The 24915-nt window shown below is 41.5% G+C and overlaps 1 protein-coding gene across 2 annotated transcripts in view; it reads right to left on the reverse strand.

Annotated features, from left to right (window-relative positions):
- fbln1 (fibulin 1) overlaps window positions 1-24915 on the reverse strand; it is a 34094-nt gene extending 9179 nt beyond the window's left edge. The window contains exons 1-16 of one of the 2 annotated variants that reach the window (XM_080474412.1): window positions 24650-24915; window positions 19831-19939; window positions 18012-18141; window positions 14613-14778; window positions 13806-13868; window positions 13626-13712; window positions 13319-13456; window positions 13058-13195; window positions 11786-11929; window positions 11573-11698; window positions 11316-11441; window positions 9930-10049; window positions 9481-9612; window positions 9265-9388; window positions 3493-3638; window positions 1647-1787 (exon numbers count right to left, since the gene is read on the reverse strand). In XM_080474412.1, the coding sequence (XP_080330538.1) occupies window positions 1647-1787; window positions 3493-3638; window positions 9265-9388; window positions 9481-9612; window positions 9930-10049; window positions 11316-11441; window positions 11573-11698; window positions 11786-11929; window positions 13058-13195; window positions 13319-13456; window positions 13626-13712; window positions 13806-13868; window positions 14613-14778; window positions 18012-18141; window positions 19831-19939; window positions 24650-24704 (1945 nt within the window). In that variant the 5' untranslated portion in view covers window positions 24705-24915. Of the gene's footprint in view, window positions 1-1646; window positions 1788-3492; window positions 3639-6395; window positions 8014-9264; window positions 9389-9480; window positions 9613-9929; window positions 10050-11315; window positions 11442-11572; window positions 11699-11785; window positions 11930-13057; window positions 13196-13318; window positions 13457-13625; window positions 13713-13805; window positions 13869-14612; window positions 14779-18011; window positions 18142-19830; window positions 19940-24649 lie in introns of those variants that run through there. The other variant, XM_080474413.1, reaches the window with a different exon arrangement.

Below are 24915 nucleotides of genomic sequence, written 5' to 3' on the forward strand. Positions count from 1 at the left end.
CTCTTCACAAACAGGCCTTTCATGTGGTCGTCAGTTTAAGTGCTCTAATGCTCGGCGAGACACTGAGGCCTAGTGTGGGGAAATGGAACAATACATTTAACCACATGAAGCACAGCGCCCAGGATTACTTCTGCACATATTTTCTCTCTTTCCTTTCTCTCTCTCTCTTTCATTGAATTACTGTCTCCCACTTTGTCTTTCTCTCTCTACGCTTTTATTCTCTATCTCTCTCTTGCACACACACACACACACACACACACACACTACTCCTGCAAAAGAGTGCTGCTATAAACAAGGAATTTCTCCTAAATCCTCTTCATACACATGCACCCAGACACACACAGTAGATGATATATTACAAAACAAGGCTTATCACTCGTACAGAATTACACCATTGTGCATTCCAACTAAAACATACCATTATAAGATGTGCAATATAATTACAACTGCTTTTACAGTGATTTACGAGAATTATTGCTGGTGATAAAGATTTCTCTCCCATGTCTTTGTCTGGACCGGGGTGGATTTGATAAGCACACATCTGTTTCTGCAAGTGCACATGAGAGAAACACTTGCGTGCACCGACAATCCTGCCTTAACTGGTGACAGACACTCTCTTTCTCTCTCTCTCTCTCTCTCTGTCTCTCTCATTCTTGTACAGACAGATGTGCATACTGACAGGCAATCCCTTCATCCATCACTGAGAGGAAGAAGAGGATGTTGAAGAAAAAAAGTGTCCTTCCACTACCACCCTGCCTGCATCTCAGCACACAACCAAAACAGAAACACCTAGGCAGGCCCAGCAATGTGTCATCTTTGCGCTGAGTACACCCTCATCCCTCCTGGGGCCAATGCTGAGTTCAGTGGTCCCACAGGCGAGCAGCAGCATTGGGTCACTACCACACTAAAGATTGGGAATGGCTTCAATGCCAACATGTGTTGTTGTTACACATCACTGGAGCTGCTATCTGCTGCTCCCTCCCTAAGTAGTGCAGAGCTCTTTTTGCATGGTGGTCATCACTGAACAGGTAGTTATAATGAACTGCCTGATGGCTCCAATTGCTCATGCAAACGTGAATATAAATACGCAAGCGTAGATTTCTGGTACAAATTCCTGCACATTCAAGCCGCCATGGCTTATTGTGGAAAGTAATGATCTTTGGGATACGCACAGCCGTGGATAAGTGAATTAAATGGTACTTTTTTGAACCACAAGCTTGTGAAAATTGATGCCAAATATTTGGAGAGACAGAAACAGGCTTTCGTCTGTCTCACAGACCCACTCGTAGGACAGCTCTCCAAAGACGCAAACACACGAGAGCCCCCGTGAAGACGATGACAGCTACATGATGCCACCATGCTGCACAGATCATAACAGGCTGTGTCAGATACACTTAAGTCAAGGAGTGCAGGCATCTCATGGAATATTTTGGTGCCTTTTTTACATTGTCAATGCAGACATGTGAGTTTGATTTGTCACGAAGTAGATTTATACTTAAGAAGGAGAAACAAGAAGAAACGCAAAAACGTAATTTCCAGTCGTGGAAGCTGTTTGATGATAAGGTTTGTATGTTGAAGTGCTATTGTCAAAATTGCACGAGGCTGGTTTATCGGGGCTTTACAAGAGAGAAAAATATTGCACTCACCCACATACATCCCATTCTCTACTCGCTTGACGATGTCGAAAGCATTCTCCACGTTGCCTTCCAGGATGTCAAACTTGACGTCGTAACTGCCTAAGTGATAGGCCCCGTAAGCCGGCACTGTTGTTCTCAGAAAAACAATTTCTGTTGGAAGACAACAATTAGACAGAGAGAGCATTCAGAGTCTAAATCCTCATAATGACACTGGGATTGTACAGTCAAGTCTGTGCCAGCTTCTGCTTTTCTTACTTTTCCTTCTTTCCAAGAGGAAGACAATAATATAGGAGAAGGGTCTGTGTTTGTTGTGCACTGAGAGGGTCATGGAAAGGTTGAAGCTTTTCAGTACTGTTGCCCAGCTAAAGGGCCTCAAGAGCTTTACACCAAAACTGGGGACTTATGAGAAATGACAAGAGCTTTCTCTCTATGACGTTGAGCATGAGTGTGTCTGGCCAGTAGACGGCTTGTCATCTGTCACTGCCTGCAAATGATTATTACGGTTACTTATATGCAACCAGTACAGCTATTACTCTTTGATGAGGGTCAGCCAAACCTGGACTGCACTGAAAAAGAAAAATCACAGAACAGCTAATTTAGCCGTTTAGGTGCAGTCATGCAGATTCTAAAAGTTTTAGTTTTTTTTTTAATATGAAGCCTCATCCTTGACTACGGGTATGAGGATGAGGGGAGTCTACATGTGCCCACTGAATTGGGTGATACAATCAACTCCCACCACACTTTAAACTAAAATAACACACATCCAAAAATAATGGATTCTAAACCAGTGCAGGCTGCCAGCTCTTATGTGATGAGAATAAAACTCCTGCAATTCACTAGAGACTCACATGTCTACTACATGTCAGGCAGCACCTGCCCACGATTAGTGACTATGGTTGAATGCCGCATGTCCTGTTTCAGTCAAAATATCATTGTAAATGGGTGTCATATTTGATGAAAGACATTTTTACTTGTGTGTGCTTCGGGGATTTTTATTGTGATCAATAAGGCAGGTGTTTTTACCTGCCTGAAACAGTCAGATGTGTTTGTATTTGTTACCTTTACATTGCATGTTTAAAAAATATTTCCAATGCTCAAGTGAAAGAATTAGTTTTAACCTAATAATGTATCTATTCTCAAATTATACAAGGAAGTAAACATGCCTCGACCCCTTAAAAAAACTCACCCCTAATATGGTCATATGTGAACTGATTCAAATGGAAAATATAAGAAAAAAGATTGTAATATACAAAGAAGTAATTTCCTGATATTTTGGGGGAAATTTTCCAAAGCTATCTTTGATTATTAGAAAGGCTCAACCCAATTTATTTATTTTTTGCTCAACAGTCACAGTAGATTGTAAACTTCCAAAAGTAACTAGCCACTCAACTTCATGTTCAGTATAGTTATTGTGACTGACTGTTATTTCATGAATCGTTATGAGAGTGGAGCGTTTTTTGCAGTAAGCGAAGATATACCTTCCACATCTATCCAAATCCAGACATGTTGCTGATTGGCTGCTGACATCAGGAAGCGTGCACAAGATTAACCTATGAGAAGAGGATTAAGCAACTGGTTGTGCGGCCAGTGTTCATAGGACTTGTAGTTCCTCACTGCATTGTGACACGGTTGTACATGGTTCCTACTGTGGAAAAGATATCATTTCCACATGCTGTCTTCTCTAGTAATTGTGGCTGAGACTGTTCCCCACCTGCATTTGGCGGGTGTTCCTGTCGAGCCCTGTCTCTATGATGCACTGAGAGCCTGTATGCATTATGGGTTAAAGCAGGTTTCCTGTGTTGTGGTTGTTGTGCATGACTACATGCAATACAAACTGAGATTGAGTTGTACGTACCCTCTGGCCTCGTGAAATCTCTGAAGGTGGGCAAGGAAATAAAGGTGTGGGACACGGAGTGCGTGGGGTCCAGAACACAGGCAATGTCTTTTGGCTGACAGGACTTCATACAGCGAATGGTGTCAGAGCGTTCAAGCCTCGCCGTTCTGAAGAAGAGAGCAAATATACACACACACCCACAAAAACAGAAAGAAAACGCACGTGCTCACACACAGACACACATTCACACAGATGGCCTTTGACCTTTAGGTTCTGTCTATTTAAAGACTTCAGAGACAACCACCTTTGGTTTCTAAAGCTCAGAATAACAGGGCATCGTTGTGTGCAGCCCCTGCAAGAACTCAGTGGGACAACTCCAATGGCCGCTGCACAAACAACAGTTGAACAAGACAGCGGGGGCACTGGATTTAGCACTCAACATCAAAAACAATCAAACTCTATGTGGTTTGGAAGGATAATAAACCAACAATGGCCAAAGCACAAGGGGCAGCCAACATTTTGTTGCTTGTGGAGACTCGCTGCCATTGATGCTTTTCTGACGTGCTATTTCAAGCTGTGTGGGAAATGAATTACTACACTCACAGAGAATGATCCACAACCTGTTCAGGAAAATATTTGGATTTGCTGAGCATCCCCAGCTTCACATCAGATAATCTCTTGAGGAGGATTTATGGGGCACGGGAGTGTTCTAAAAGACTCCTAAATTGTGAGCAACATGACTAGACAACTCCCCAGTGTCTCCCCAGGTCAGCTCTCATCCTATTATTTAGGACTTTGTTTATTCCACAGACTAATCAGTGACAGGTCGGAAGGAATGGAGGGCCTCCGTCTCAAGTTAACGCCACCTGAAGCATCACTATTCACCACCTGTCGGCTTCATAAGACTTTCAGAGGTTTCAAAGGCATTAACAACCACATACATCAGGAGGTCTTTGAAACAATAGGGGTAACTTTTGAAAACCAAATGAAAGCCTCGATTATGACATTCAAGACATTAAACTCAACTTCTGCCTTCATAAAGGAGACAAGTCACTACACGGTTATACTGGGTTATGAAAACATCGAAGTTGCCATGTATAAGTCTAGTTAATGTGCATGGCAGCCATATAGCCACACTGTGAGTCATGAGCCGTGGATATCTGGCGCTCCTCAGGAGACCTATCTGGTGCAGCTCAAAGCCCAGGGCCGGCTTGGGTTGCAGGACTCCTTTCATGGAGAGTGAGAAGAGAAGCCCCTGACAAAAAGTCAAGCCACCACTGGGTAGGGGCTTGTAATTAGCAATTAGCGGGTGGGTCCAAGTTTTGCTATGGCCCAGGCCAAACCCACAAAATGTTCTCCGAGTTTATAATACCATGGCCTGAGCTGCAGAAAGACCCATGCGGGGCTCTGGAGGACGAGGTGAAAGCTGCCGGGCTCGAGAGCAAATTTACGAGAAGATAATGACCCAGGGTGAACTGCCCCTTTACACAGTCACAGGCACTTCAAAGCAGGGCCAGCAACTGAAGGTAATTACAGCTCCCTGTGTGTTGGTGCATCTGCACCAAAAAAAACCTCTCTGTCCTGTGCTTATGCCCAGTGTGTGTGTGTGTGTGTGTGTGTGTTGTGTGTGTGTGTGTGTGTGTGTGTGTGTGTGTGTGTGTGTGTGTGTGTGTGTGTGTGTGTGTGCGTGCGTGCGTGCGTGTGTGATCCACACGCGCAGGAACATATGCATGTCTTCCTCCTCATCTCCCCATGCCTCACGTGGCCCAACCCAGGAGAAAAACCCCAATACTTTCATACCAGAAAGAAAAACAGACTTTTTGGATGAAAGTCGTCTGGTCAAGCGTAGGCCTCTTTTATTTTTTTGGTAATTATTATTTATAGTCGGCACATTGATAACGCCCCAACACAAACACTGCAGGGCATCATTCATTTTGTGCGCGGTGATGTTGCCGTACCACAAATTGTTCAGACCACCGGCCAGAGCCCAGAGCCCCATAACTCAATGTCAAGGGGGAAGAAAAAACTCCAGCACGCCACTATGCTCTTATTTTAAGGAGATCCCCACGAGGGACCAAGTGCATCCTTACTAGCCTGACAGCTCAGGACAGGAGGAACCTAGGACATCTGAATTTACAGTTATTATAAGCCACAGCCCTTGGGCAGCAGCCTCACAGCATGTCAGACTATTTATATTCTCTCCTGCTGGTGCACATTTCCCCCTTCCTTGCCACTGCATCCCATCGCGTGTCACTTACTCAGCCTTCATTTGGATTATCTGTCTGCTTTGGGGTTTACACCCGCAGTATGCAGTGGAAATCTGTGCAGTTCACATTAAGCCCAAAATGTAATGGGAGCTAAAGAGATGTGCATGAAAATAACTGCCACAGAAAGATGTAGCTGTGGTGTGCGCTAACTGACGTCCAGGAAGCAGGGGGAACAATGCATTAGGCCGTGCCTGGTCTATGACTGGAATTTGTTGGTAATATATATCGAGTCAATTTGACTGCTAATTCGAAAACTGTAACGTTTTAAAATGGCCAAAACGAAGCCTTCTTGGCTAATTTGAAATAGACATGAAGTTTACTTATATCTTTAAAATATTACTAATGTGGAAAACCTCAACATTTTTCAGGGAACAATTATAAAACTACTCATAACATTGTTGTACTTAAATATTTTCTGGTCTTATGGCACCACATTTTTTTGATCAGATCACAAACTGTCTTGTAGAGTTTAAATGTATGCATCACTGCATTTCTTTGTTGCTAACACTATTGAAACTATTATATAAGTATGTGAAGGAAATCTTCATGCCTCTGTCTATGATTGGGACCTCACATTCCAGCTGCTCCGTTTGCTGTATTTGATTAAACCTCACAATGCACCATTATCGAGAAAAAAAAAAAAAGAAAACTGGATTTGATTTGCACATGTGTTATTTCTATTTCAGTTTTAATAGAAAACTGTTCATCCAACACATAAACCATAAAGTACTGCAACACGTCAGACTCTATCATGCAACCGTCATCAAATTACACTCAGTTGTAGGCAGACTTGGGTTGTTACCATTTGATGATTTACCCTGACCTACGACGCCACCTGCAGTTCTGTCTATTACAATGCCTTTGCACCAAAATACATTCAGCTGGATCCAGTTTATGCTGCTAAATAATCATCTTTTAACTCCTTGTGTTTAAAGAAAAACAAGTATGAAAAATGCTACAAAACTACAAGTTGTGCTTTTTTATTTCAGATTTTGTGTCATTTATGTATTCATGCTTAAAAATGATGTGTCATGATCAACAAGCATTTGCTTTGGGACTTATATGAGATAATAAAGTGATGCAGATACCAATTCTGGGAACAGATTGGAGAAAAGTGGCCTGGAATAACAGTTGATTTAAAAGCATCTAGAACAGAGGTCAGCAACTTAAACTACCAAGAAAGTCACTTTTACAGAATAAAGTTTGTCTCCAACCGTAAAATATATTCAACTTTCAAAATAAAAACAATACAACTAATTTATGTATAACTTTTAGCATATAGACTTTTGCTATATTCACATAAAACTATAGTTTCTTTTGCATGTAAGAAGTTCCAAGACTTTTAGGCATTTTCACTGTTTTCCTCATTACTAATTTATTGTTTTCCAATTTTCTTTTCATAGGCAAATGAGTTCATTATGTCAAATTAAACTCTGATTGTCTTCCTAAGCTTCGATTTAGCCCAGGTTAACTAACGGAGCAGAGGGGAAAGGTACTGGTCATGCGGAGATGCAAAACATATTACTGATCCATTCTATCATTGTAGAGTCGTCGTAAACCACAAGATAAGAATCACTTCATGAGATTGTGTGAAGAGCAACAAAATTAAAATTAGATTAAAAAAAATTATTATAAAACACAACACTACAGAGGAGCTACTTAAACTCCTGGTTGCAGACCCTTGAACTAGACACACTGGAGATTCAAGAAAATCATGAAGTATATTTGTATTTACAATACAAACTTTGCAGCATATGGTAGTCTAAACTGCATCGCCAAGCTTTACTATAAATGTTAACTACTTTGCATGAATTTCTTTTTTCTCGGTGAGATTTTGCAGTTAATATGACACATCATTTTGAAGACTGTCACATCCTCTGTGAGCCTTTATGTTTATTCTAACAGGGGGTTATAAGGTACTCTGGGCGCATCTTGCATGACAAACACCAGTATTTTAGCCAGGTGTGTGGTCACTGTGCCGTAGCGGCGCAGTTTCAGCTCCACAGACAGGTCAAAGTCCTGTGACCGGTTAATGAGCTTTGCCACCGACATCACGCCACCAGTGGCCATCCGCTCTGTCCTGAAGAACCCGCCCTCGTTGCCAGAAGTGATAGCAATCTGGATGTCGTCGCCAGGCACAGTATTGGAGGGGCCCATGCGGAAGATGTTGGTGAAGACGGGGATGTTGGTGGGGAAGGTGAGGTAATAGTAGGTTATTCTCAGGGGCATGGTCAGGCACTCGACAGACTCATTGCAAAGCAAGCGTTCGCATCGACTGCAAAAAGAAAAGAGTTGGGGTGGGGTGGGGCAGGGCAGGACAAGATGGAACAAAACAAGCACAAAGAGAAAGAAAAAGAGAGACCAGGAGTAAATTCCATGTGTCGTGCATGGCATGCAGTGAAAGAAACATGACTTTCAGCAGCATAATGCCAGTTAGGCCTTCTATGAGATCATGCAAGAAATCCTGCCGCTGGTTCCTCCATACAAGGGTGAGGATGCACAAACTCAACTTGAACATGTGTCAAACCTCAAATTGAAAATGGATTCATATGCATTTCAACAAAACATGCTACAGTCAAATCTACGATGAAGTCATTCCAGCACCGGGCATGCTGGGCATGCAGGGGAATGATCCATGTGGGTGGGTATACATGTTCTGTTGTATGTGAACTCTGATGATGACCATTAAAATATTGTGATGAAGATGTTGCTCTGTGGGTGTGTTATCAATTGTTAATATTAGAATTCTTTATGTACTTTATCACTCATTTTCTAAGCACCGACAACACATTGAAGGTTTTGCACAGTTATGACCACGTAGGGGTGATTTACTAAGATCTTGAACAAAGCTTTACAAATTGCATGTTCGAGCAAATAGATTAACCTTTCTGTTTCATGAACTGTGAATTACACTAGGAGTGACATCAAGCATAAAGAGGAGTATTTAAATGAGGGTTTTACAAGCTTTAATGATCTGCTATAAACAGCGATGGAGTGTAGAGCCACAACAAGCACAAAAATTGATATTATAGTGTTGAAGGAAGTTATCAAACAAATCTGATCATTACTTAAAATAAATCTTTAAAACCCGAAAAAATCCTGAGAATAAAAAAAAAAAACTATCACAAATTCAATTTTTTGCGTCAACAGAGGAAATAGCTCATAAACCCCACAAACAAAAGTCGTGAGCCAGCTGAAAAAACATCTCTCACCACAATAACTCATAAAGAAGTCATAAAGAACCCTAATGTTTTCAGACGTAGTGTATCCCATTATACAATAATCAAATAACATATATTCCTCCAGGAGACAAGTCTGAAGTTCCACATTTATGATACGGAACAAGCAAAATTCAAGTGTGCATCATTTTGCAACATCTGTCAGACACTATCCATAATGCAAACCATCAGCAGCTCGTCTTCCACGTGTTTGCACCGGTTGTTATTTGTATAAAGCTTCAATAAGTCAGGCCAGTGGTCTCTTCATCAAAATGTGTGTGACACATAGACACAGATCAGATACTCACGTCTCTCCGACACGACGGTAGTTGTTTGGACACTCGAAGGACAGACATCGGAATCCTCCCTGTACGTTGAAGCAGCTCTGATTCTCACCACACGTGTGTGTTGCCGTCACACATTCATCAATATCTACAAGACACAGAGTGTGGAAAAGGTTCTGAGAAAATCAATTGACTAAATAAAAAAAAAAAGTGCTAAAAGTGTCCAGAAGGGCAGCGTACCTTGGCAGCTGCGTCCATTTACTGCCAGGGTGTATCCACTGACAGGACAGGAGCAGTGGAAACTGCCAGGGGTGTTGTGACAGCGATAGGAGCAGATATGGCCTCCTGTCGGTAGGGCACACTCATCGATGTCTGGAAAGACGATTAAAACATACACAGGGTGATTCATTTTATCAATAGAAAAGTAAAGTATACATCAGACATACAGTCCTGTATGGTTTTAACATAAAAGGGATTATAAAAGGAGGATCACTGTCACACGTTTTGCAGAGCTTTACGTTGACACATTCATGAAGTTCGGCTGTGACATTAAATATATACAGAAGTGTGGACCTCCAGGCCTCTTCTTCACATATCAGCACAATTTTATATTGTGGCTAGAACGGCCATGCAGCAGAAAAGATCAATATTTCCATGCATGTTTGCATATTACTTGAGTAGAATTTTACCTTCACAAGTCATGCCATCTATGTCGCTGAGCTGGTAGCCACGGCGGCAGTAACACTGGTAGGAACCGTACACGTTGGCACATTCCTGGCTGCACGGGTTGCTTTCACACTCATTCAAATCTACACAGAGAAAATATGAGATCAGATCACACTGAACCTCATCGTTTCAATTTACAGATGTTTATTTACTGATGGAAGAGTTTACGATTCTAGCAGCGTCTGCTCTTAAGAGCAGATTTGATGAAGCTTTAGTTAGGGCTGTCTCCAGTCACCAAGAAGCATTTCCTTCATTAAAGGTTTAGAGTGCTTTATGACCAGAATTTCTCTTTACCCCTCACTTTAAATATATATGTTGAAATGGCATGTGATTCACTGTATGTCATTCATTTAGTGTGTCCTGTCCTTTCTCTCTGCACCTTCTTTTCTTTCAGGATTGTTGACTGTGAAAGTGCAGGGTTCTTTTTTAAGTGTGCTCCTTATCTAAACAAATCTGCAGAGTGTGGATAGATTTGCCCACTGATATAAAAAAAATAAAAAATTTATTCTCTGCCATGTCCTTTTACTCTTTACGAGTGGCTTGCACATATGGAATTATTAGGTTTTTCTCTGTATTTAAATTTTTTTTTTTTTTAAGTGCCAATGGGACAGCTCAGTTGTATGGGATAAAACTGGAGTGAATTGAAACATTCATATGCAATGTTACCTTAAATCGCCTTGGACCATTTCCCTTTGTGGAGAGCTAAAGACTTCCTTTAATGAAGAATGTATCTCCTTTCTTCACTTAATACACAATCAATATCAGAATCCAGTGCTATTATGTGCATCACTCCTGTAGTCTCTGGTCTTTCCTCTCTGTCCTTTCTCAATGTACCTTCCTCAAGTCTGTAGCATCAGTGTGTCTCATCATTTTCCCCTCCCATCATCCCCAGGCTTTTCATGCACTATGATAGTCGAGTGACCTGTGCAAAGTGTACCCTGCCTTCACTCATAGTCATCTAGGATCGGCTCCAGCATCTCCAGATGGTGACGTTGTCATTTTAAATGCGGCTATATAAACAGAGGGCAATTGCTGTATACTCTGGATACACATTTCATATTAAAATAGATGTCTGTCATAGTGATGGACACACAGGTTGCCAACAACATATCCGTACTGAACTATAATGACTACCATCAGAGATCCAGATGGAGAGTAGAGGAAATAAAAATGGAAATAAGTCCGGGACTTCATACTGAAATCCCTCAGCTGAAACCCTAATCCAGACCAAAAAGCTGTGCAATTCAGAGGAAAAAACAACTGGTTTTATCATTTGAGTGTCTGGGGGTACATGTACCGTATATCTCACCAAAGTGTGTACATGCCACATACTGTTTAAAATCTCTTACCATCACAATTTCTACCGTCACCAGCCAGCTTGAAGCCTGTGGTGCAGATACACTTGTAGGACCCCAGGATGTTCTCACACTTGTGAGCACAGAGACGTCCAGGATAATGCCTGCATTCATTTATATCTACAACACAAAGTCCAAAAGTGTTCTCATTAGAGCCTACAATGTGATGAAATTCACACGAAACAAATCTGAAAAACCATGTGATTATTTGCACACCAAGAACACACTTGGATCTGGATACTTCTGCTCACCTTCACAAAGCCGAGTGATGCTGTTAAAGGTGTAGCCTGTCTCACAGTCACAACGGTAGGAGCCCAGCTGGTTGACACATCCATGACCTTCACAGGCCTTTTCAGGGCCTTTACACTCGTCAATATCTGTGAGAGAGGGAACACAAACAGCCTGACATCCACCTGCAAAGGTTTAGTAAAATGCACATTGTGCAATATATGCGCTTTTCTTACCAATGCAGCGTGTGCCATCCTCACTAAGGTGGTATCCTCTTCCACAGTTCAGAGAGTTTGTCAGGCAGGTGTAGGATCCAGCTGTGTTGATACAGACTTGTCCTCTGAGGCATGGACTAGTCTGGCTAACACATTCATTGATGTCTGAAAACACAGAGACAGATGAACGCATCATGTCATAAGCAGGCTCTCTACACTAAAGGTATCTCCTTTAAACTAACGAATCGCAGGTACACAGCATGACATGTAAATATTATCAGGTGATATTTGGAGTTCCTTCATAACCCTTGAGGATGAATGCTACTTTCTGATGTATTCTGAAATGTGCAATTTAGGTTTCAGTCAGTTTCATATAAACCATGAAGATCTAATGCTGACACATTAGGGGGGGGGGCTCTGTTTTTAACATCTCAAGCAGTTATTGGATGAAAGTTGAAGTACTTTCAATACATTTTATGTCTGATCCATAGTTAGCTGGGATTGGCTCCAGCACCACGTTACCCTGTACAAAATAAAACAATCTAGAAGATCGATGGACAGACGGATGGAAAGATTAATCTGAGAAAACTTATCAATAGAAGCAAAATGTCATCTTGCACTATCAGCTTGATTGTTGTTATATGTCGCCGTTTACTTAAGACACACAATTAATATACAGATTACTTAGTGGTTCCTCTAGTGGGTGAGTAATTACATAAAAGCATCATCTTAAAAGTAGCTTAAATTGTCAAAAAGAATGTTGTTAAGTAGGATGTAGAATATAAAAAAAAAAGATTGAAAGCATTACAAATATTCATATTAATAAATTAGGCTGTACTTTTGGTACGTTTGCTTTCAGCATATGTTTTTGAAAATTGTAATATCACTCATACTTAAGTAAAATTTACAAAAAATGTCTCTACCTCCAAAGTTCTAAATTGCTTCTGTGTGTGCCCACAATTTGAATGTAAACCTTTATTTAGAAAATGCTTGCTTCATATCAACTATTCTTTTGGTTACAATAGAGTAGATATTTTGCAGAGCTACACTAAATTAAATGCAACTAAACAATGCAAATAAATATGGTTAACAGTAGCTAATAGTTTAAGTCGTTTTAGAAAGCAAAGACTTATTTGGGTAGGTTTCACACTACTTTAACTTGTAGTTGACAATTGTTCAAACAATGTAATTGAAAAACTAATTCTGAGTGAAAATATTATCTATCCATCAATAGCAGCACCAAAATGCATTGCAGTGTGACTCCAACATGCTTATGGTTGAGCAGATATTCACCGATGCAGCTGCCGAGGGCGTCCTGGATGAACCCGGGACCGCACTTCACCTTGGGGATGCAGCGAAAAGACCCCTGGGAGTTCTGGCACTGAAGTTCGGGGCCACAGTTGTGGATCCCAGCCTCACACTCATTGATATCTGGAAGAAGCATCACAGTAGAATTGCCCTTTAATACGTAATAAATCACCTGCAAAGTGATGGATTGGGTGCACAGATCTATGTTTAAGCAGAGACTTCACGTAGGACTACAGTGAAACTGACCTTTGCAGTTGTTGGTGTCAGTGAGTTCATAGCCAGTCCCACAGCTGACCTCTCTCTGGCAACGAAACGAGCCCTCCGTGTTGATACAGCGCTCTCCGGCACGACAGTTACTGACTCCCAGCAAACACTCGTTGATGTCTGTAAGAAGCGAAGGGGAGAAGCTTTTCACGTCAGTCTGATCAACTACCGCCACCCTGTTAAAGCTACAGTATTGTTACATCAGGCTCGGCCACATATATTCCATTAGCCTTACTTTAAACTGTGTATGTAATGCGAGGGGAAGCAAAGGAGAAGAAAGGTAATTTACCTTCACAGCTGATCCCATCTGGTTTGAGTTTGTGGCCTTTGAAGCAGGCACAAGTGTTGTTCCCCTCGCAGACATGAGCACATTTCCCTAAGAGGCAACAGAAACGCCTTAATAACCCATTGCTGCACTTTTTAAGTGTGAATAAGTCAAATGTTTATTAGGTTTGCTAGTGTAACTTACCATTGCATGAATCACTCAACACTGAATTATCTCCATTCTCGTTTACGTGTTCCTTGATTACCACTGTGTAAGAGAGAAAGAGTGAAAGCTTACTCACATGTAAAGTATATTTGTGTGAGAAAGCAATGGTCAGCACTGCTTCCTTTGTACACCATTATTGAAATGACATTATTTTAACTTTTATTGAATAATATATATTAAATGTGATTCCATTGGCAGTACAGTCTTCAATAAATGACAGGTGATTTTGTGGCTAAGCACAAAGTATGATTGGTGGGACAGTCTGTCAATAAGCCAGATGGCAATAATATCCTGTTGCAGTGATTAGTGTTTAATATTACTGGTTCAATTCTGGACTTCTGGTGACTCTTATTTCCCCGTGGCGTGATAATGTGTGTCTGTGAGATTGTCTGCATCTCTGAGACGGACTGGCAATCTGTTCAGGGTTTCTCCTGCTTTCATCCAAGTTTGACGCACTCTAGACCACACACATTAAAGCTGGGGCATAAAATATGGGTGATTAATATTTAAATGCTTAAAGGTGTATAAATTCAAATAAATGTTGTCCTTTTTAATATTTTAAGGAAAAAAGTGAAGGCTCTCAACGAGAATGAAGAGATTTTGTGAAATCTCATGCAATGATCATGTGATTTCACCAGAGGGCAGCATGGGCGTAACACCATTTGATTTCCTCTCCTGGGTTTTTTCATACAGCCTATTTTTAATCCCTCTGTAGAATAGAAAAAAAAATGCATCTCTAAACATTGTTTAGCGAAAAGGCCACTATGACTGTATTTTATTACCCACATTCACTTTGCAACGTGATTGCCGGCTGAGTTTGGTTCTCTGACTCTCCGTGCACACAGCAGGCACGAGACACCAGGCCACACTGGTAGCCCATGGAGAGGCTGTGATCACAGGGCAAGCCCTGCTCCTGGGCCGCCTTCCCCACAAGGCAACAGTCACAGCACATCTACAGAAAACAGACACCATACATGAAATAGCATTGCAAATCCTGACATTTTACACGGAGCACAGACAAGGGGGGGGGGGGTGGACCCTGTAAGGAATTCATGTTCCTGCAGAGGTAAAGCCCAAAATATCGACCAGGAGGAAGAGACGGAGAGTGGCATGTTTTTCGGGAGAACAAGAGACAGTATTTCAGACTGAGGAATGTTTCAGAATGGACACACTGTCGAGCTCTCAATCAGCTGCATGGAGTGGGAAACACTGAGCAGTCACACTGACTGACAGCCCTCAGACGCACAGACAAATAAGGGTAGAAAGGCAGTAAGAAAACATAAAGACAATGATGCGATGACATCATCCCCGCTGGCTGCTGCTCACCTAATCAATCATTATGACAGCATGAGATTGTCAGTCAGGTGGGAGAGAGGCGCAGAGCTCTTGGGGAGGGGGATGGGCACAGTTATTTTCACCTCCAGAGAGGAGGTAAACCTAAAATGTGACAGCGTGCAGTGCAAACTGCTGCACTAATAGTGAAGTAGCAGTTGTGGCTGAAGCCTGTGTTTAGTGTGTTTGTGTGTTTGTGTGTGGGTACAGCATGCTGGGCTGGCCTTCAAGTCTGTCCTTGAACACTTCTGGAGAGGAAAACTTTGAAAAGGTTGTGGAAAACCATGCTGAATGTTTTCTCTCAGCCAGCCGGATCAACTTAGATTGTGTTTGTTTACCTCAGAGAAGTAGTTTAAATTCACACAAATAATGTAGTGAATTGGAAGGAGAAATGATAAGTTAGAAAACTACTTTTATGATACCAACAAAATGAAAGTGTGACATTTGAAAGACATATTGTAGTTCAAATAGGCCTTCAGAAAGATAGAAACTCATCAGCAATCTTTATCTTTGATTGTTTCATTCAGTTCAGTGTCTCCACTCTCAAGCTCTAGACTACAGTCTGCACCTACATCCCACTATGGGCCGTCAAGACGGCATGATGATGTAGAGCTCGTAGTAAAAGGCCTAAAAGCAACACTGTGTAGGAAATATAGCTTGCTCCCTTTCTTGTCTTTCCTGCCTGCGCTTTTAATATAAAGTTGAAGGATTGTGAGAATGGGCCTGGATTAGAAAGATGGAGACAAAGCCAAACTGGCTCTGTCCAAAAGGAGCATTACACAAACAATAAAATGAGTCACGTCTCTCATGTTTCCAGTTACTACTGGAGAGATGGTACATGATGTTTCATGACTACAGGATATCTCCTAATAGAATAGAATAGAATAGAATAGAATAGAATAGAATAGAATAGAATAGAATAGAATAGAATAGAAGAGAAGAGCTTCTTTGCTATTTGCACAGGTCCAAGGCGACATACAATTACAGTGCATTGCTCTTTAGCTATATAAAAACTAAATGTATAAAAGTATATAGAAAAGTAAGAAACAAAATCCAAATACAATATTAAACACTCCTGCTAAAAAAACAAAAAGTATGTAAAAGTGCAAAAGAAGATGGAAGGATTATGGTAATGCAAAAAAAACCCCAAAAACAACTCACATATTATTGCATAAAGATGCCAAACCGTGAATTGTAGATGCGACAGACAGAGATATTCCTAAAGCTCTACCGACCGGCCCAGCCAGACTAGCCGTTCCAGTGCTTTCAGGAAGTCAAAGATGTATTCAAATTAACCCCACAAAATCTGAAGATTATACAATTTCATCCAGTTATTTGAAGATAACTTACTGAAGGTAACGAGAACTGCTATCATTCCGAAATACAGAGCAGAGATGATTTTATGTATTTTGAGTGTATTCGTCATGAAAACATGTAACCAAGGAGGGCTTTCAACAGTCATTGTCCCAACCCAAATTTGGATTTCCAACCTCTCAGTGCCACTTATGGATAAAAAAACAAAACAAGAGAAACAAAAAGCCAAACTTTAGGCTTGGAAAATGGCAGTCAATAAACAAACGGCTGACATTATTGTGGTTACAGCCACGACTTTTTCCTTAATTCTTGGTAGAATATGGCACACGCAGTAAGGGCGGAAATCCCATTTCATTGTGAGGAGGGAGGTAATACACAGAAAATAAAATTCTCAGGAGCAATTTTTGTAGGGCTTAAAAAGGTTGCCCTGAAATATACAGCAGGGTATTTAATTTCCAATGTGTTTAGGCAATGATGTTGAGAACAGCATCTCTTATCAGGACAATGACAGCTTTATGACGAGTTCAAAATATGTTCAACAAAGCATCAAATATGTTCTAAGATCTAATCTGACATGATGATATGTCTCTGATACGGATTTATCTCTGTCACAATGCTTCATATTAACATAAATATCTAAATAAATACAAGCTTTTACACACAATAACCCCTTTAATGAGCAAACACTCTGCATTGCAGTCTTCGTAAAGTGTCTTTCCGCATCTGCTGTTTCCTGGCAACTGGCTGCGTCATAACCCAAGTGTGACTTTGACCACAACCTTTTTTTCTAATTTTATCCAAATCAGAGGATCAAGAACAGATACATTTTTTGGGGGGCGAAATGTTTCTGTTAAGCTAAGTTAAGTGAAGCAGAGCATTGCCGGCATCTTCACGAGCATACACTAAGATCCAATATCTGAGGAAATCATAGACTAGTTAGGTGGTCTTCCTGACATCACTGGGGTTTTGTTGCTTCACGGAAACCTTTGATAGCATAAACATAGTGAAAACAAAGTTGACTTTCCCATGACTTCATCCAATTAAAGTGAGTGAAACCATCTCAACTATATAAATCTTTTATCCATCTTACGTGCGCAATTTAGACAACACCTGCATTTTACTGTTGCTCAAGTAAAGACAAGCTGCCCCAGTGACAATTATCTCGTCCTGTGAGAATGACAACTGCTGAGCATTCATCTTCAAAAAGTGTTGATGTGCAATATGTTATAAAAAAAAAATAATTAAACAGGCCCCAAAATATTCCTTGAGAGGACGGGGGCTGAGAAAGTGCTTGGCTGTGCGCCTGGGAAGGATTCAACAGTTGAACCTGAATTTATAATCTATCTGACAAGAGCCAGCTCCACTCTTCCCTGGAGTGACGTGTCTCATCCTGCATTGAGGCATATGCCATCACAATCATCAATCACTCACCTCCAAACTGATGTACTGTACAGATTACCAGGCTTTGTTCCACTCAGTGACTTAAACCTAAGTTTAGCAGGTGCGTATGTATGTAGGTGTGCACACAGTTTCAGGTACCTTTGTAATCTTGGTCTCGCAGGAGTTGGCAAGTAAGGAGTAACAGACGCCTTGGTGTTTGGCCACGTTGATACCAGTGGTGCACATGTTATCCTCCAGCACGGTTACACAGCACTGCTCCTGCACAATCCTGTCAGCGAGGAGGAGTGGAAAACACAGGTGTTGAATTTAAGCTCGACTCTAGCAATGATCTCCTTGTGGCACAGCAGCTCTGCCTTCAAGATTTACCCTATTAAAATCAGCCTCAGGCGAGGCTGGCGGGCGTCTCATGTCACTCAAAAAAAATGCATGGCTGAGTGGGCATGAGTGGGCTAAGTAAGTCCTGAGTGGATTGAGGGCGAGGCACTGGAGGCTTGTTGTGTGTTGTGATGCTGACCTCACTGGCCTAAATTGGATCGAGCAGCACTCCCTGAAGCCCTTGGTTCATTGTTTTCGGAGCCAAGTTAAATCAACATTTTAGTCCCGAGGAGTACGTTTGTCCAACTTCACATCTTCTCACTAACTAAAACAAACCAGTCCCTTCACAATAAGGGTGCTGCATTGGATAGGAATGAAGTAGAGTTGGCGACCCAAGTGGGTGATGAGCACCGCGTGGAGTTCGTTTGCAGTCTCTGACATCACCAGGGCAGAACCACTCGGAAATCAGTGCTGACATGTTACAGACTAAATGAGCTTTAACATGCATCCGTTGACGTGGGAAATAAGGATCATGGAATACTTGATGACACCGTGACGTCTGTTTAAAGGTCAAAAGCAGTGTGTTTGGGTAAAAACAGCTATTTTTCTTTTCAAAATATCTGCAATAATTCCTGTTCAGATCAGATTTTATTGTATCTGGTAGAATCCGCTGTGTCTGTGTTTTAATCCAATCAGTTAAGGCAGGAAGACTGTTTCTGTCTGGTCTAGGTCTCTGTCTTACTGCAGCTTTACAAGACAGAAAACATAAAAAAGACACCACTCCACCCCCTACTTCTCTCTCTCTCTCATTTCCAACAAACCTCTTTATCAATCCTTACCAGAATTTTCTTTCCACATAAACTACTCTGAAGCTTCAACCCATCTTAAGGCCCACACCTCCTCTGCAGAACCTTTTAAGGGCAAAGTCACGCTCCTGTTTTTTTTGTGTCCTCTCCCCACTCTTCCCCTGCCCTTCTTTTTTATTTCATTGGTGGCTAAAGTAATCGTTCAGATTTCCTGTTATTGCCTCTCTCTCCATCCTCCCTCTAATGTCGAGTTTCACCTCTACGGTATTTCCTGGGATTATAAAACAACCCCTTTTCTGACCCCCCCTCAACCCATTTTCAGCCTCCGAATACACCCATCTTCCCCCACAAATCCCTGCCCTTTTCCTCTCTTCCCCTCGCTCTATAATTTAGACAAATTTGGGATCACTTCGAGTGGCTACGGCAAATGTGTTTGCCATCAGTGTTCACAGCCGATCTCCCTGGCTTATGATCCCTGAACCTGTGGCAGCACACCTTCTAGGGTTACCAGCAGGCCTGTTATTATCCCATCACTATTAGTGTTTCCTGCTCTCACGTGAAGTGAATAATGTGCCTAGAGATTTATGGGAGTAAGGTAAAGCAATCTCTCACTGAGACCCTACAGACATTTCCCTCGTACACAACGCAGCCCAAATCCCTCGGGCCCGATATTGCAGGAGCTTCTGTGGTGTAGATAGAAAGAGTAGTGCTGTGACAAAGGATGCCGTATTTAATGAATTGTAAATCTGAACAAGCCCAGAGTGAGTATTCGATTCACTGAAATGTTATAGGGTGTTCAATAACTGACAGCAAAGGACCAAGGAGCACCTGCTTACCTGCACGTGGTCGACGAGGATATAAGAGGGAGAGTCGTGCAGTCTTCATTATCATTGCCATGCTTCTGGCCACCTTTACAGCAGTCCTCCAGGGAGACCAGTGGTGTTTCTATACACACACACACACACACACACACACACACACACACACACACACACACACACACACACACACACACACACACACACACACACACACACACACACACACACACACACACACACACACACACACACACACACAGGAAGGAATTATTTATTTGTAGCCAGGATGTGATTTGTGTAGAAGCCTGAGAGGGGTGTACATGCCTTAAAAGCCCCATGTCCTCTAATGTCTTACAAGAAATCCCAATGAAAAACAACTAAACTGGACAAAAATGTAATAAAAATAAATACTTATTTCATTTATAAACTGCCAGTTGTGCAGGTGTAATAAAAAAAATAGTGATCAAAGGGAACAACCAAGTGTAACAGGTTACACACTAACTACAACAAAAAAAAAAAAACCCAGTAGTGCTTTCTATTGCCTCTGAATCTAAGACGAATGACATACATTTCTAAAGTGAATTTCCTGAGGACGCCCAGCATCAACATCCTATTTCATTTGCTTTGTGGCATGTGGGACCTCAGAGTTCAGTTTCTAGGTTGAGTTTTACTTTTGATGCGTAAGAGTTGGCAGCTCTTTACTCTCTTTACATGCTTTGTATGACATAGATTAGACATTAGACAACAGACATTAGATTAATCCCAGTTGGATGGAGCTTGTGCAGACCCATCTGGAACATTGCTGCCTCTGTATCGAACACCTGCCTGAGCTGACAACATACTTGGTTTGAAACCGGTTGCTTACCATTTCCCATCATAGCACTACACAATGAATGTAATAGTCAGGAACAAAGTTCTGCAGAGACGTTTTGACCAAGATGTGAGAAAAACAAGTGGATTGAGACATCGGTCTTCCTCTTTATATAAAGCCTGTTTTCCCTCAAATTAAATCAGAAAGACTAAATGACAATTATTCTCTGAAGCAATTTGACTTGCATCCTGGAAAAAAAACTAAATTTTAAAAATGTGTCTGAGAATTTAAACAGCCTTAGGGTATTGTTTCGCCAAAGACAATGAATGATGGCCGTGTTGTTGCAGACACGAGAGAGAGGCTTTCTGACTGGAGCCCAACCAACCCTGGGGTGATCTGGCTGTTTATCCATGTGGATTAGAGATTGTGGAATGCCTCAACTCTGTAAACAATCAGGAGTCGCAATCACATCAAGCACATTCATTCGCCTGTGGTTTTTGTGATCTGCCAAACGTGAAATAGCTTTGGCAGATTGACTTCTTGGGCTTTTCCTTTTTTTTTTTTTACGGCTTGAACCAGAATCAGTACGCCAAATTGCCATTAGAAATATGTCGCCTAAGAGCAGAGAGCAAAAAGGCATGACAGACTCACTGTGAACTGTGACAGAATACCAGAATTCTAATATGACAATATTGATTGTGAAAAACACATCTGTTGAGACTAAACATTTGCAGCGAGAGGTGTGGAAGGAGCGAGAAACTTTGCCAAATAGGATAGATTAGGGAGGGAGGACAAGTGTCTGGAGCAGAACTCATCAGAGCTTCGCTGTCTTCTCCTGGAGGGGCAGGAGGAATTTTACTATAACCATTAAATCAAGAATGTCAGTCTGAGATGGAAGAAGGAATAGCCATTATTCTGGATAAATTGTGGAGCAACAGAATGTACGTATTTAAATGTGGGTGCCAGAGAATAGGGGTTCGGGGGAATTCCTTTTTTGGAGTATTGAATGTGTGGTGGTGGTGTGAGGGGTTGCCTCAGCCTCTCACACTATAACAAAATCTCTAACTCCCTATGGGCACGGTACAACAGCACAGAGTTTGTCAATATACACAAGCAGGACAATATCGGTTCAAATGTATTAAAGAAAGTGAGTCTATTAAAGAAATCGCAAAAACAACAAACTGCAGCTTCTAAAGGATGCTTAATCTGGTGGAACTGGGTGAATACGAATAAGGGAGTTATTACTGCATTAGCTGACTCACGACTGAAATCTGTAAGTTTGGCACATCCGTAAATCCTCGGGCCAATAAACCTTGTAGCAGCTGGATGAAACAAAATGGTATTTTAAAAGCTGTTGACATTGAAATACTCAGCATGCCCCGTTTCTCTTTTTCTGTTGGATGTTCCAATAAAATCAGCAATAAATATTTAGCTGGTATTGTTAATCACAAAGTTGCACTAATAATTCGGATAAAGTTACTGACTTTAAAACTTGGTCGTGGGGTTTTCTTCTTTCTTTCTTTTTTTTTTTTACTTATTTGACCCCTTCCAGTAAGTGGCATCCTTTTGCCAAAACACGTGATTTGCATTAAAACTCAAAAGACATCCAGAAAGTGCCTTTCCAGATTCCACAGAATTACTAATGTTAACTTCTTTCTCGCCAATGAAATACATAATGTATTTCAATTGACAGAAATAGTTGGTCACTAACTCACAACTCTTCCCACTGATTCATGCAGGACCTTTCTACCCCACAGTAGCTCTGTGCTGATAAATGACTTGATTCTTCGAAGAATCATGGTCATTTCGGTGCCACCACCGTCTGGCGCTTTGCAAAACCCAAATTGAAAGAACAGAACCGTGTGGCTTCTTGCGTTTTATCAAAAGAAGCAGACCAGGCGCAGCCATGCTCCGGTTTAGATGCAGTCTGCCGTGTGTCTCTGTCTCCGTGATGTATTGTCTGCCTGGAAAGGTCTACTTTTCATTTTGGATGACGTTGCTGCTCGGGCCATTCTGTCTTGGCAGAGGAGCACATGGCTTGCCTGCGTCTAGACAACTCATGTAAACAAGGCTTAATGAGCCTGATGGTGGAGCTCCGCCCAGATGGAGTAGCTGGCCTGGACCACACATCATAACAAAAGTTTTCTATTTCTTTTATAAGCAGCACTCTTGGTTTTTAGTGGATTTATTTATTTTTTTATTCAACTATCAAACTATCTACCTTTATGTCTGTTAACCAAACAGGGAAACATCCATTTTAAACAGTTTTGGATTCAAAACTCAACACTCTTCCCAGACCTCGGATCAAATCTCATGCTATTAACTCTAAGATTGCACACAAGGATAATCTTAGACCAAGCAGCATATTCGTAGCTATTGTAGGATTTCCTAGGGACTTTCACATTTTCCTATTAAAGTGTGCTGGGATCCATTGGCAAGAAAACCATTATCAGAGGAATCCTGGGTGCACACTTTCACTTTGTGTCACCTTATGTCCTCCTATAAAGAGCTGCAATTGTCAGACCTGTTACACCTACGGTTGTTCATTAGAAGTTATTTATTTATTTTCATTACATTTCCATAAAATAAAGCTAATATCATAAATAATTGATATAGAGTCTTTCATTCCTGATTACTTAGGAGAATAAAACATCTTTTTTTTTTTTATTGCAAACTGGTAAGAGAAGATTTATAGCTATAGGACATGTGGAAATGTTAGTGTAATTCCCAAACAACTTAATGGCACACTACCCGGTAACTCTTTGAGCTGACACTTCCCTGAATTTTCTTCCAAACTGACCTGGGATGCAACCCCTGACAAAGAATGCAGGAAAGTTCCCCTGCTGACTGTGAAAACAGCCCCATGTGTGGCAGCATTTGGATATGGCTCATCTTGGGCCTTGGTGACCCTGCTGTGGGCACTAAAGTGTAAATCACACCCTTCTGTCTGGACCCTCTTGTCCCGGTGAGACAGTGGCTGTTCCTGACATCTCGTCACAGCATACCAAGAACCATGGCCTTTGACTCGCAGGGCAGAAAGTACAGAAAACTGGGGTGGCTGTGAGAACTCCCACCTCACAGCTCATGAGAAAATGGCACTTCAACACTTGTCATGTGATGTGACAGCTTCTTTTTTTCACTGAACAGATCAAAGTGTGCCCAAAAACCAAACATGATGAATAAGAGGGAGGTAACATTTCAGATTACACTTTGTGGAGGTATGCAACTGTTGGTTTTTCTGGAGTTTAATGTGTGGATTCGGCGCAAAAAAATGACTTTTTTCAAGGGGTTTTCAAAGTTTGGGGCAGGCCTCCCCTGAGAAGGGGGGGCGCCAGAGTGCTTTGAGGGGAAGCAGTGACTGGGAAAGTTTGGGGGTCAGGAGGGTGCCTTTTCCCAGAAATGTATTTTACTTCGAATTTCAAAAACTATCATTTTATTAAAACACACGTTCATGGAAACAGTTACAACAGTTGTAGACTATATAGAGAGAGTATATATTTTATTATCATCCAATAATACAATACCATCTCATTGATTGACAAACAGGACTCTGCCATTCAATGGAAAATTATTGCTTGGAATGAGACAAACCTGGTTTGGTGTAAGAGTTTGGGGGGGGGGGGGGGGGGGCTTTAGGCTCATTACACTGCATTATAACCTGTTGTGCATTAAAAGGTACAACATAAAGAAAAATCAATATACTTACCTGACTTTTTGATCTGCATAAGGAAATTATGGGGACTGTTAACCCTCCTGCCTTTCTAACTCTCTGAAGTACCTGCTTTTTGTAAGCTGAGCTTGAACCACATGCCCCAACTAGTCCTCAGATTAATGAATCACTTCCTTTGGAAATCTTTTTTTTTATTTTTTTTTTTTTATCCTTATTGCTAAGACAGAACAAAAGACAGAATCATTTAAAAAAAAAAAAAAAAGTAGTTGGAGATACATTTTTATCTAGTCTATTATGATATGCACTCATCTTTGGGCTGCGCAGTTGGTTGGATGTGCAGAAAGGTAACTTACCTTGGCCAGAGAGAACTGCGAGCAGGGCGCACAGCAGCAGTGCGCACAGAGCCATGGGAGGAGGAGAGCTTCACCCACAAACTGCAGGGGAAAAGAGGTGTCCGACAACAAGGCTTCTTGTGCAGGATGTGCGGATGAACGACGGCAATGCTGCTCCAAACCGAAAAATAAAAAATAAAAAAATTAGGAGAAGAGAGGAGAGGAGAGAGAGAAAGACTTGTGTCCGCGGAAAAGACGCGTGCGTGATGGAGCGGAGAGTCGTGGTG

The sequence above is a fragment of the Lipophrys pholis genome, assembly GCF_963383615.2.
Source record: "Lipophrys pholis genome assembly, chromosome: 11".
NCBI classification, from domain to species: Eukaryota; Metazoa; Chordata; class Actinopteri; order Blenniiformes; family Blenniidae; genus Lipophrys; species Lipophrys pholis.